Source organism: Bubalus kerabau, chromosome 6, assembly GCF_029407905.1.
Source record: "Bubalus kerabau isolate K-KA32 ecotype Philippines breed swamp buffalo chromosome 6, PCC_UOA_SB_1v2, whole genome shotgun sequence".
Lineage (NCBI taxonomy): Eukaryota > Metazoa > Chordata > Mammalia > Artiodactyla > Bovidae > Bubalus > Bubalus kerabau.
Genome location: NC_073629.1, coordinates 26,225,888 through 26,238,301, shown reverse-complemented (window position 1 = coordinate 26,238,301; position 12,414 = coordinate 26,225,888). Strand labels below are relative to the sequence as shown.

The following is a 12,414-nucleotide window of genomic DNA, read 5'->3' as shown; positions in this document are numbered from 1 at the left end:
TCTTATTTTATATAGCTCTATGTTAACTCTAATTTTCCACAGCTACAAACATCAGAACTCATTCCTGTGCAGAACACTTCTAGGCAGCCCAAGAATAAATCGGAGGGAACTACAAGAGAGAAAAGCTAATTCCCACTTGGTAACAGAGCACCTAAAGCCTCAATTATCAAGCAAGGAGGAGTCAGCGCTGGTCACTTCCCCCTCCTGCGGCCAGGGAGCGGAAACCGAAAGCCAGACCAATGTCACTCCAGGGACTGCGGAGATCCAGACAACTCAGCATCCTGGGCTCGGTGCCTACTCAGCCCTGATTCGAGCCGCTTTCGATTCGTGGAACGCCCAGTCCACACGGGCGACCACACAGACTCGACTCTGGGGCTACAGCCAGCAGGGCACCCGGCCGCCCAGTTTCATCTGCACCCCAGGGCGCGCGTCTCCCCGAGGGCAACAGCAGCACTGTTCCTCGTGCCCGGCTCTGCCTACCCTCTATCTTCTGGTGGGTAACTTGTCCCTGACAGCGCCTCGGGCGAGAGGAACCCGAGCAACAGCAGCAAGAGAAGCACCAGGCTCTTTTTTGCAGAGAACGGACAGAACCAGCCTTCTCCCGCTCCCACAGCCGGGGCCAAGTTCCGCGCGCCGCCCGCCGCCCGCCGCGACCCCGGCCCGCTCCGCCCCGCCTTTCCTCCCGGCCTCCGTCCCGCCTCTCACAGCATTCCGGTGGTTCCATCCGGGCGGCAGGCGTGACGGGCTAAGTTCCTCGTGGAGAGTGGCCGAGCTGCATCGCCGGACAGCCCTTGCCAGGCGTTAAGCAGGTAAAACGAGCCAAAGTCCCAAGAGGCTGGAATGACCAGCTGCAGGAGCTGTGAGCTGAGAAACACCGCCTTCCGCTCCCGGCTGGTGCTCACCAATCGGAGCCCGGCTTTTACGTCATTTCCCCCAGAAGGCAAAGGGAACGTTGGGCGGAAGAGGGTCCATGAGCGGACCCGGAAGGGGTGCGTTCGGTGGGCGGGTTTAATCTGCTCCGAGCCGCGTGGAGGCCCAGGTAGGTACCGTAGGTGCGCTGCGGTCGAACGCCTTTGCTCGGCTCCTTGGATTTGTTTGGTCCCGGCAGAGGCCTTCGTGGTCCTAGCAGCAGACGAAGCAGGGGGATTTGGGGCCGGTCTTGAGGGTGGAGGAGCACCTGAATTTCTATGAGTGCCCCACCGCCGTCCTGGGAGGGCGCGGACGAACGCCCGAGGTTCACCGATGAGATGTGGAGCGAGTTGACCGGCGCCTGCGGGGCTCGCTTAAAGATGCTGTGGCAGCGTGGTGGGTGTCCGGAACCCCCACCTCAGCCTCTCCTGTCTAAAGACTTGGTTTAGGGACGTCTGACAGGTCTTTTACCGCGGTCCAGCTTTGCAGCGCATCATAGAAGCATGTTTTATGGTACTGTGGGTTAGGAAGCAGGGAGAAAGAAGCATAGAGAAAGGTTAAGTTGTGAACTCTCCCCAAAAAGAGAATACTAAGTTGTATGAAAGATCGTGGAAGTATTGATACAATACAAAGACTTGAGCCTCGAAGGAAGTGGGTCTCAGAGGAAAACACTTAGGTAGACGGGAGAATGCACGTTATTCGAAGTACAGTGTGAAGGAAAGCAAGGTAACAGGACAAGGAGGGACACCAACTAGCCTGACAGACAAGGTTATGCGAGATGTAAAGAGGAATAGGTTGGATGAATTCTTGGGAACTGTGGTTTGGCCCTTAAAGGGCTTCGGGGTAGAACAGCATGTTTGAGAAGATTAGTCAGGTAGTATTAATGACTTTTAAAAAGGAAAGAATGAAAAGCATGGAGGTGGAAGTGCTACATAGAAAATTAGTGCAGGAACCCAGTGATAAAGAGCTGAAACAGAAAGAAGTGGAAAGAGAGAAAGGATCCTACTTAAGAGAAACAAGTTTCTGAAGAGAGAGGACAGAGGCAAAGAGAAGTAGTTTAGTGGTTAAAAGAAGAAATTTGTTGGAGTTTAGATTCTAACCTGGCTTTGGCATTTAAAACCAACTGAATGATGTTGGGCTAGCTATTTCACATCTCTCTGCCTAGATTCCTTGTCAGTAAAATGGGGTAAGAATAGTACTGTGCAAGGTAATTGTGAAGGACTTTTAAAAGTGCTTTACATGTATTAGGGCTTCGCTGATAGCCTTTACTCAGTTGGTAAAGAATCTGCCTGCAGTGCAGGAGACCCTGGTTTGATTCCTGGGTTGGGAAAATCCCCTGGAGAAGGCATAGGCTACCCACTCTGGTTTTCTCCGGCTTCTCTTGTGGCTCAGCTGGTAAAGAATCCGCCAGCAATGAGGGAGACCTGGGTTCGATCCCTGGTTTGGGAAGATCCCCTGGAGACGGAAAAGTCAACCCACTCCAGTATTCTGGCAGAGAATTCCATGGACTGTATCATCCATGGGGTCACAACTAAGTGACTTTCACTTTACATGCATTAACCCACTTAATTAACTCAACAACTATATGAAATTATCTGCATGCTTACTCAGTTATATACATTTTATGTATTAGTTACCAGATAGTAAGCACTCTTAAAGTATTGGTTGCTTAAATAATATTATTAATGAGCCACAGGTTACTACAAAGTTCTGCACCTGAATGGCTTGGAGAGTTGAGTGTCACAGAGTCAGAAAAAAAATGAATAGGGTTCAGGAAGCAAGTTAGGTTCGTTTTTATACATACTAAATGTGACACTGGAAGGTATTTGGATGGAGATGTCTGATAAGTTCTCAGAGCTCTGTAGCTAATAGTACGTCTGTGGGCAGGACTGGAAATAGAGATGCGGGAGTCCCTGGGCCTAGGCATGCTATATGAAGTCTCCACGGAAAGTACTGTGGTAGATGGCCAGAGACTACCAAGAAACAATTGCAGTTAAGGGGCTGGGGCCAGGAGAATAAGACGAATTGGGAAAGAATTGATCAAATGGCCTAGGTTAAGAGCATTATTGCCATGTTAATATTATCTTTCCTTCATTTTTAACTGCCTTTATGTTGGTTCCTAGAAGAAAAATGAAGCCAGTGGGTGGTCATTAAAATATCAGCGAAGAGGAATATTAGCAAAAGCATCGAATATGTCCCTGTTAAAGTAGACTAAAACAAGAGGTTGTTCTCTGAGACATCCTGTAGCATTAAACCAAACTGAACCACCACCACCAACAAAAAAACAGCTCTGAAAAACTGTTTAGTATTGTGGTTTTTAGTTGCACAGGTGTTTCAGGGAATACTTTTCATATAGACGAGCTTGTTATCTCCTTCACCTGTTATCTCTTTCCTCCATAATCCAGTGTTTCCAGTGAATTTGATTTAGTGCAGTTGTTACCAAACCAAACTTGGATCCACTCACCTGTGAGCACTCGGGCTAATCTCCTGACATGGGGTTGTGGTGAGGGAGAGTGCAACATTTATATTGCGAGCCCAAACAAAGAGAATGTGTGTGCACGCACACACACACAGTTGGATTTCAGGGAAAGGTTTTTAAAGACAAAATGAGGGAGAGGAGGTGGGATGTGTAATCAGCTGGTGGACATGGTAATTGGGAGTCAACACCATTAACCTGGTTCAGCCAGTTTGGGGTGTAAGTGCTGGTGGTCAGCATGCAGTTAACTTCTTCCTTCTGGTGGGGATATCAATATCTGAAAAATAGCTCAAGGATATGACTCAGTATCATCTGTATAGCCCTTGAGAAGAAACTAAAGGCCCATGATTTTGTTTAATGGCTAAATTATTAACATTTTGTCTTGATTAATTTTTTTGTTTCTGCATTTTCTCACTTTTGATTAAATTTGCTCTTTGGAACTCAGGAAACTTTAGGAGACTAAAGTTTTTCTATAAACAGTAGGCAGATGGAGGGGAGTATTGTCTGACTTAGTAATTTCGAGTTTCCCTGGTGGCTCAGTCCATAAAGAATCCGTATGCATTGTGGGAGACCTGGGTTTGATCGTTGGGTTGGGAAGATCCCCTGGAGGGGGACATGGCAATCCACTTCAGTATTCTTGCCTGGAGAATCCCCATGGACAGAGAAGCCTGGCGGGCTACAGTCCGTGGGGTTGCAAAGAGTTGGACATGACTGAGCAGCTAGCACGTGGCACACACATAGTGTCCTGCTCAGTCACACAGGAACGATGGCATCTGTCAAAAATAGTGTGCAATTTGTATTATTTTTTTGTTCCAAGGGAAGGTGGCTGCCCTGATTTGGAAATCAAGGATCAACCTACACATTATATAGTACTTCTGAAAATGAGGAACTGCAGCAGCGTCACCCGGGAACTTGTCAGACTTGAAAAATCTTGGGCTCCACCCCAGACCTACTGAATCAGAAATAGACACTAGGGAGGTGAGGGAGGTGGTTCCTACTATCTGTTTTCATAACCGCTTGGGTGATTTAGATACATTCTGGAGTTTGAGAGCTGCTGCGCTCAAAGATAAGTGACACGAGATGAGGCATTTTTGTTTCGCTCAACACCATATCGCTAGCATCTAGATCAGTGCCTGTCTAATTATTAGTAGGTTTACAATAAATGCTCATTAATAATTATTTTCAGTCTGAGACTGTCAATCTCAGTGTGAAATCTTTGGTAGTTGAACTTGGGGGGCAGAAGCAAATTGTTCAGGTGCATCGAAGCCTAAACAGCTGTCAGATATTTGTGAGGTGGGCATGCAGTGTGACCAGTTTGAAACTTGAGGAATGAGAGATGACAGGTTGAGTCACCCCGTGAATAAAAAATTGAAGCCGTTCAGGTATTTTAAGTCAATGGTATATTCAGAGTAAATGAAGGTTTAGCAGCCACGGGGTCAAAGGCTTTGAAGCACATGATGAATAGCTGGTGTTCACCAACTCAGCAGAACCGAGGTGCCTGAAGTACTGAGTCTTCTCTGTTTGTAGGTGCAGCTGCCTCACTTGCGGGATCAGATGTTAAAACATGGGACTCACCAAGCAGTACCTGCGCTATGTTGCCAGTGCAGTCTTTGGCCTTATTGGCAGCCAAAAAGGTAACATTGTCTTCGTGACACTTCGTGGTGAAAAAGGACGCTATGTGGCAGTACCAGCCTGTGAACATGTTTTCATCTGGGACTTAAGGAAAGGAGAGAAGGTAAGCCAGCAATCCAGGTTCATACTATTTATGGGTATTTGAGGGTGGAGGCAGAAGTGGGAGAGGTCTGTCTTATTATGCACAGATTTTTTTCTTAAATGTGTGTGCCTCTAGAAATTGTTTTTTTTTTTAATCTTTGGATCTGGATAGCCAAGTATTGTATTGTGAAATAGAACACAATAGAAAAGATTCTTTTGTGTTTTCACATAGTGGAAAAGATTCTATTGTGTTCTTCTACACTGAACTCTGAAAAGCATAACCAAATAGGAGCTTATCTTTTAGGTATTTCTTTGTAGTGATGTTTACAGGTAATTATTTGTAATCGTTATTCCCAGCATTGTTTTCCATTTTTATTCATTGTTTTTCCACTGCCAGTTCTCCACTTTTCAACTTCAACTTGCCCTCAGAACTAATTGTAGAGTTGTTACAGTTGTTTTAGTCGCTAAGTCGTGTCTGACTCTCTTGCAACTCCATAGACTGTAGCTTGCCAGGTTCCTCTGTCCATGGGATTTTCCAGGGAAGAATACTGGAATGGGTTGCCACTTACTTCTCTAGGGGATCTTCCCAACCCAGGAATTGAACTTGCATCTCCTTCATTGCAGGCGGATTCTTTACCCCTGAGCCATCAGTGAAGCTCAGTTACAGAATAATAGGCATTTAAAAGGAATATGTTGACTGAATCTTATGCAGATGAGGCCAAAGGGTTGTTAAACTAGCCTTTGATGTTTTGTATAACTCTGAATTCCTCAGCCTACCACTTCTGCCAAACCAAATACAGGCATTTTGATCTTGTCCACTCTCTTTGTGACTCCCAAGAGATTAATACTTTGATACTTATTGTCCCTCAAAGTCCCTTGGGGATAAACCACTGTAGCACTCTAGTGCCATGCACATTGGTTTCTGAGATGGGGCTCAGTTAAAGCAAGGATGTGTTCATAAGCCTTTATAGAAAGTCATTTGGTGTTCACATAGAACAAGGACTTAGGAATTTATTCCTTTGCCTGGGAAATTTTGGCATGTATTATGGTAATGTAGAGCTTTGGAGAAATAGTGTAGTATAGCTTTACCTTTTCTTGAATGTTTCATTACCCAGTGCAAATAGTAGTTTCTATATTAAAGAACTTGAGACAGAATGCAGAGTTCCATTATTATTCAGAAGAGCGATTTGGAATTATTGATGCTTTTAATTTTACTGTGCCTGACAGTCCCACACTTTTTCCTTGATGACATGCTTAACTCCTCTACATTATTTTCAATTTTTATTATTTCAGATCCTCATCCTTCAGGGGCTTAAACATGAAGTCACTTGCTTGTGCCCCTCCCCAGATGGGCTGCACTTAGCTGTTGGTTATGAGGATGGATCTATCCGAATCTTCAGTCTCCTGAGTGGAGAAGGAAATGTGACCTTCAATGGACATAAAGCAGCCATCACATCTTTGAAGTATGATCAGCTAGGAGGCAGGCTGGTTTCTGGATCCAAGGTGAGACCTTGATTTAGGTGTCCTGACTTTGATCTGGCAAAGGAGCATAAGACTGAACAAGCTGAAGCAGGTTGTTCACAAAAATTGTTGGCTAAAACAGTGGGCACTCTGTGTACAAAATAGTATCAGTGGTAGTATAGAGTGAGAAGGATGGATTTGAATTGGGTGGTCCGTTTTGTTTCCTGTCAGATTCTCTGAGTAAAGCCTGTAAAATATGGGAACAAGATGAGGCTGTCCATGATAATTACCATGTGACATCGTTGTACATTTGCCTACCCAAAACAGTACACAAATGGGTGGATGAAGCATTGGAAAGGCAGAGGCAAAATGCTGCTTCTTGGCCATTCATTTGGTAAAATACCTCACTTTCCTATACCTCAGTCATCAGTTAGAAAATAGAATGTAAATGATTCCATTTACAATTGTGTGTTAAGTAATGGACTCAAAAATACTGTGAAACTTTACTGAAGGACGTAACAAAGACTTGAATGAGTAGAGACACAAGCCATGTTCTTGAATGGCAAGACGAAGTGTTGAGATGATACTCCTGTGTTCTAATTAGTTTATATAGATAAAACGGATTAAATATACCAAAGATTTTTTTTTTTTAACATGACCAAATGATTTAAAAGCACACGTGTAAAAACAAATGAATATAAACATCAGAGTTTTGGGAAAATTTAATAAAAGGGTTTCCGACTCTTTTTCAGGGCTGGATTTTTTTAAGAGGTTTCAGATACTAGAATGCATTATGAAGTCATAATTTATAATATGTTATATCAAGCTTGCATTAATACAAAATAGTCAGATTATTGCAACCAAATGGGAATACAAGAAACATATCCACTTGATATACCTAGTTAGTGTGTGTGTGTGTGTGTATATGTATATATATTTCCTAATTAGTTTAAAGGTGACATTTTTGAGTAGAACAATGATGGATTACTTCTGAAGTAGTACTTAAACAATTGGCTCACCGTGTGGGGGTGAATTTTAAGTTAAAACTTTACCTCATGCCATGTACCAAAAAAATTCTCAAAGACTTAAATCATGGTGTTTTAAGTAAACTAGAAGATACATAAATAAATATCTGATATCAAGGTGATAAAATATCTGATATCAATCTGATAAAGACTTCAAGCCTATTGGTAAGGAAATAAATTAGAAAGGAAATTTTGAATGCTTAATATTTGAGTATTTACAATGTATTTTAAAACATTAAAACAATATAAGAAAGTTGTTAAGAGTAAATCCTAAGAGTTTTCATCACATTGAGAAATTTTTTCTCTTTTTAATGGATCTAAATGAGAAGATGGGTGTTACCTGAACCTATCATGGTAATCATTTCACAATATATGTAAACGAAACCATCATGCTGTATGCCTTAAACTTACACAGTCATATATGTCAATCATTTTTAAGTAGAACTGGAAAAAATAAAGGACAATGAAAAAGGGAAAGTATTTAATAGTTCTAGAATAAAAGGCAAATATTAATATCATGTCTTAATAACAACAAGTAAATAAGACCCAAAGGAAGATGAAAGACATGACTTGACAGTTCACAGGAGGTACAGAAAGGCCAATAATCACCATAGAGGATGTGCAGAATTTCTCATTGGTATTCGGAAATGCAAATATTGAGGTAGCCTTTCAACTTGTGAAATTGGCAATGGTTTTTGAGCAACTGATAATACCCAGTACTGAAGGGATGAGAAAACTGGTCTTGTCACACACAGCTCCTGTGGACCTTTAGACTGGTGCAACTTTTCTGGAGATCACCCTGAATTTCAGATTAAATTCCATTAAAATTATTATTCTATTTAAAGGTATTAAGATAGGAAAAATACCTTTTAACCCAAGAATGTCCCTTTTTAGTCTTTATTCTGATCAGAGGTATGTAAAAGATTGATGTACAAGAATGGTCGTTTCCACGTATTTATAATAGCAGAAATTGGTAACTACCTAAACGGCTGAAATAGAAAAAAAATTAAAATAATGGTATATCCTTAAGGTTGGTTACCACATGACTGTTAAAAATGAGAAGAGTCTGTAATGACGTGGAAATAGAGAAATATATTAAAGGAGAAAAAGAAGGTTCTAAAATGATAGTAATAGCATGATCTCAGTTAACAGCAGGTATGTACACATAAAGACTGGAGCAGTGTACACAAAATATCTATGTTGATCACGTCTGGGTGGTGACGTCAGCTGGTGTTTGTTTCTTTATTGTTCTGTATGCTTTCCAAGTTTTCTATAAGAACTACATATCAACTTTCTAATAAGAATATTACACCCTGTTGTTTGTCAAGTTAGGCCTTATGTGATAAAGCTCTTCTATATGATTTGATTTCTTTAGGACACGGATGTTATCGTGTGGGATGTGATCAATGAAAGTGGCCTCTACCGTCTAAAGGGACACAAGGATGCCATCACACAAGCATTGTTTCTACGAGAAAAGAACCTGCTGGTTACGAGGTAAAGTAGTGGAAACGGTTTTCATGTCCAGTTCTTTTTCTAGGTGAATTGACAGTGAGGCTTTCACAGAAGGAATTTGCTTGATTCCTTACTCGTTTCTTCATGCTACACTCAAGCTCATGTGCTAGTTTCCTCTTCTCTCTGCTTTCCTCTGCCCCTGCCTGCACTCCCCAGCAGTATCATGGGTGCTATGCAGAGTTCTTTATGGCATTCTTTAATTCCCTTTTCTGATTTGTCATTATTTCCCCTGATAACTCTTTGACAGATGCATGAACTGTCTACGTTCTGGATCCCTAGAAAGTCAGGAAAACCGAACATGGAACAGTGGGCAGATGTGACTACTAAATGTTTGTTTTAGCCTCCCTCCTTAAAAGAGACTTATTTACTCCATACTTAGGGCTCCTGAACATCTAATAGGTTGGACCATTTGTATGGGTTAAAAGTGATATGTCAGATACCAGAAGTTTCATATAGCTCAGCCTAAATGTAGTAGTTACCATTCCTAAGGAATGGCTACCCAGGAAAGTTTGAAATTCAAAATGTTGCCAGGCAGTACTTAGAAGGACCACAGTAATTAGTAAGAACCACAGAAGAACCAGAAGTGGTGTAGAGGAGCAGCACAAAATGCTGTCCAAATGGTGAATTTGTCCCTGTGGGGTAGGATACAGGGGTGGTAGTGTGTCTTGTTCAGATAACACGAGGCAGTGACTCTACAGTTCCTAGAATATACATTCACCTGATAGCTTAGGGGATGTAAGGAAAAGGAAATGACACCGGGAGGTAGGATTGTATAGGCAAGGTTTTGTAAATCGGGTTTTAGGGTATTTCCAGTTTTAATCCTGGTACCAGCATTATGGTAGATTTCTACTGGTGAAGAAGCAGAGAACAGGCATTTTAGGCAGGAAGAGTAGAGCCTGTTGACAGGGAGATTAAGAGCCAGTGAATGGGAGGTTTGGGGAATGGTGCCGAAGAGCTTGATTTTGATTTCATAGAGAATCTTGAGTTGGTGCAAAGTTAGGAAATTGAGATTATCTGCCAGTGGTGTATTGGATGTGATGAGGTAACAGGAATAGACAGAGACCACATAAGTTATTAAAATATAAAGTAATTCAGGCAATAGGACTTAGATTCAGGTTTGTGTACAGAAATGGATTGGAAGGAATCAAGGCTTAGAGACTTCCCAGAGGAAGGCATTTTCAGGACCCTGGAGACTAGCTGAACATTGGAAGACAAGGGAGCAAGAGAGGCTATGCTCTTTCTTAGTTAGACAGATGAAGGAATGTTGATGCTGTGGCTATGGAAATGATGTGTAACAGCCCAAGTTTTATGTTCCGTAGCACTCTGAATTCAAGGTTATTTTTGGAACATTTTATTTTTCTACCTGAGAATGGCCATATAGAGAATTAGGATTCTTTTTTTCTTTCCCCCCAGCAAAAATGGATTTATTTAGGATCAGCAGAGAATTGCCATTTCATTTCCATTCAGCAAGGGAAAAAGAGCACTTTTATAGAGGGGAAAGGAAGTTGGGTGGTTATACTCAGCGAAGAGTCCATGGCTTTTCATTGACTCAGTTCTTGCCAGGAAAGAAGAGGAGTGTTTTGAGAGTTAGGATTCTTTTTTTAAAAGAAAGGTAAATATTAACATTAGACATCATTGCTGTGTATTATGTCTTTTTAAGGCAAAAAATGAGTCCTTGATCTTCATGTTCATTTGATTCCTCCTAATAAGATTTTTTCTCCTATTTCTTCTTTTAGTGGGAAAGATACCATGGTGAAATGGTGGGACCTTGATACCCAGCACTGTTTTAAAACAATGGTTGGCCACCGGACTGAGGTACGTGTAGGGTTATGGGGCCAGGGCAAGAATGGCAAGGCAGAAAGGAAGAGAGCATTTCTTTACTGCTAACAATAATTGGTATGTCCTGTCTTAAGAGAAGTTGGTATGGTGGACAAAGTGCCAACCATCAGAGCAGATAGAGCTGCTCTGCTGCTGCTGCTGCTGCTCTGGCATTTAGTAAATATTCTTCTTACATTAGTTTTTAACCTGTGAATATGGGTTTCATCACTTTAAATTATAAGCGTCCACCTTTATGATTGTAGGGAAGTATGGTGATACTGCATGTATAGTGCCTGGCCTGGTGACATGTAAATAGCAAATTATAGCCATTATAATAGTCACCTGAACATAGATGTGTTCCATAGAGATCAGGGAATATTTTATATCTTTGCATCCTCTGTGCTTTGTTCATATTAGGCAGAGGCGAAGGTGAATTAGGGGTAAAAACTTCCAGTTGTGGGATGTAATGCATATACAGGGTACATAGTAATATTACAACAATTTTGTATGTCAGTGGAATGGTAACTTGTCTTACTGTGGTGATCATTTCAGAATATATAAAAATTGAATCACTGTGTTGTATGCCTTTAGCTAATAATGTATGTTAATTATAAGTCAGTTATATAGATTTATATGTGTATATGTATATGTATGTGCATGTGTATATACACCCTAGAATGTATGAGGAATATACACATCCTAGAATTAATGAGGAAAAGCAAATTAGACTTTTTTGTGGATTTGCAACAATACTGTTATTTTCACTGTTTATTCATGCATGTTTGAGTCTAAAAATGATACTCTGATAGACATTAATGGAGCACCTTTTATTTGTAAGCACTGCTAAAAGCAAAGAAGTGCCAGACTTAAAATTATCACTTGAGTGGCTTCTAATTAGGATTTATTCTGAACAGCCATTATCTAAATTTAAGGATAGGAAATTACAGAGAAACTGCTAGTTACCACATAAAAAACAATTCTACCCTAGGTCATTTTCTTTCTAAAAGTGGGCTTTCTTTTAGTGTCTTTTGAAAAAGTTGCCCTTAATATTAGACTTTACAGTGCCAAAGTGATTTGACTACAGCGTACTTAGATTTTTGGGATGTCATGTCCTACATCCTGGATTCCCTTAAATCGTATTATTTGAGTCTGTTTATGCTCTGTAGGTGTGGGGGTTGGTTCTGGTGTCTGAAGAAAAGCGACTCATCACTGGGGCTTCTGACAGTGAACTGAGGGCTTGGGACATATCTTATCTACAAGAGGTAATTGCTTATTTTCTGATCACGGGCAGGGTCATGTTTCAGCAGTTTCATAGTTTTGTTGAATTTAGAATCAGATGTAATTACTGAGTACTTACACATTGTATTGGAATTTTCTCTTACTGATAACCTGTGACTTCCACACAATTTTTTTTCCTTCATTCTGTGTTTTATTTCTATGCTCATTTGCATTTGGAAGAAGGAAAACTTTAGGGTTACAGCTCTTGGTAATGTTAATGTT

General features: G+C 41.3%; 2 protein-coding genes across 4 annotated transcripts in view; one reads left to right on the top strand and one right to left on the bottom strand.

Annotated features, from left to right (window-relative positions):
* The window catches only part of GDAP2 (ganglioside induced differentiation associated protein 2), a 63,000-nt gene extending 62,154 nt beyond the window's left edge, over window positions 1-846 (bottom strand). The window contains exon 1 of the mRNA XM_055584605.1: window positions 706-846. The gene's annotated coding sequence lies outside the window, so the exon portion shown is untranslated. The remainder of the gene's footprint in view (window positions 1-705) is intronic.
* Window positions 847-904: 58 nt separating this feature from the next.
* Window positions 905-12,414, top strand: part of WDR3 (WD repeat domain 3) — a 38,296-nt gene continuing 26,786 nt past the window's right edge. The window contains exons 1-6 of one of the 3 annotated variants that reach the window (XM_055584601.1): window positions 905-1,039; window positions 4,913-5,120; window positions 6,392-6,601; window positions 8,960-9,078; window positions 10,833-10,911; window positions 12,081-12,176. In XM_055584601.1, the coding sequence (XP_055440576.1) occupies window positions 4,950-5,120; window positions 6,392-6,601; window positions 8,960-9,078; window positions 10,833-10,911; window positions 12,081-12,176 (675 nt within the window). In that variant the 5' untranslated portion in view covers window positions 905-1,039; window positions 4,913-4,949. Of the gene's footprint in view, window positions 1,040-1,082; window positions 1,372-4,223; window positions 4,364-4,912; window positions 5,121-6,391; window positions 6,602-8,959; window positions 9,079-10,832; window positions 10,912-12,080; window positions 12,177-12,414 lie in introns of those variants that run through there. The other 2 variants (XM_055584602.1, XM_055584604.1) reach the window with 2 other exon arrangements.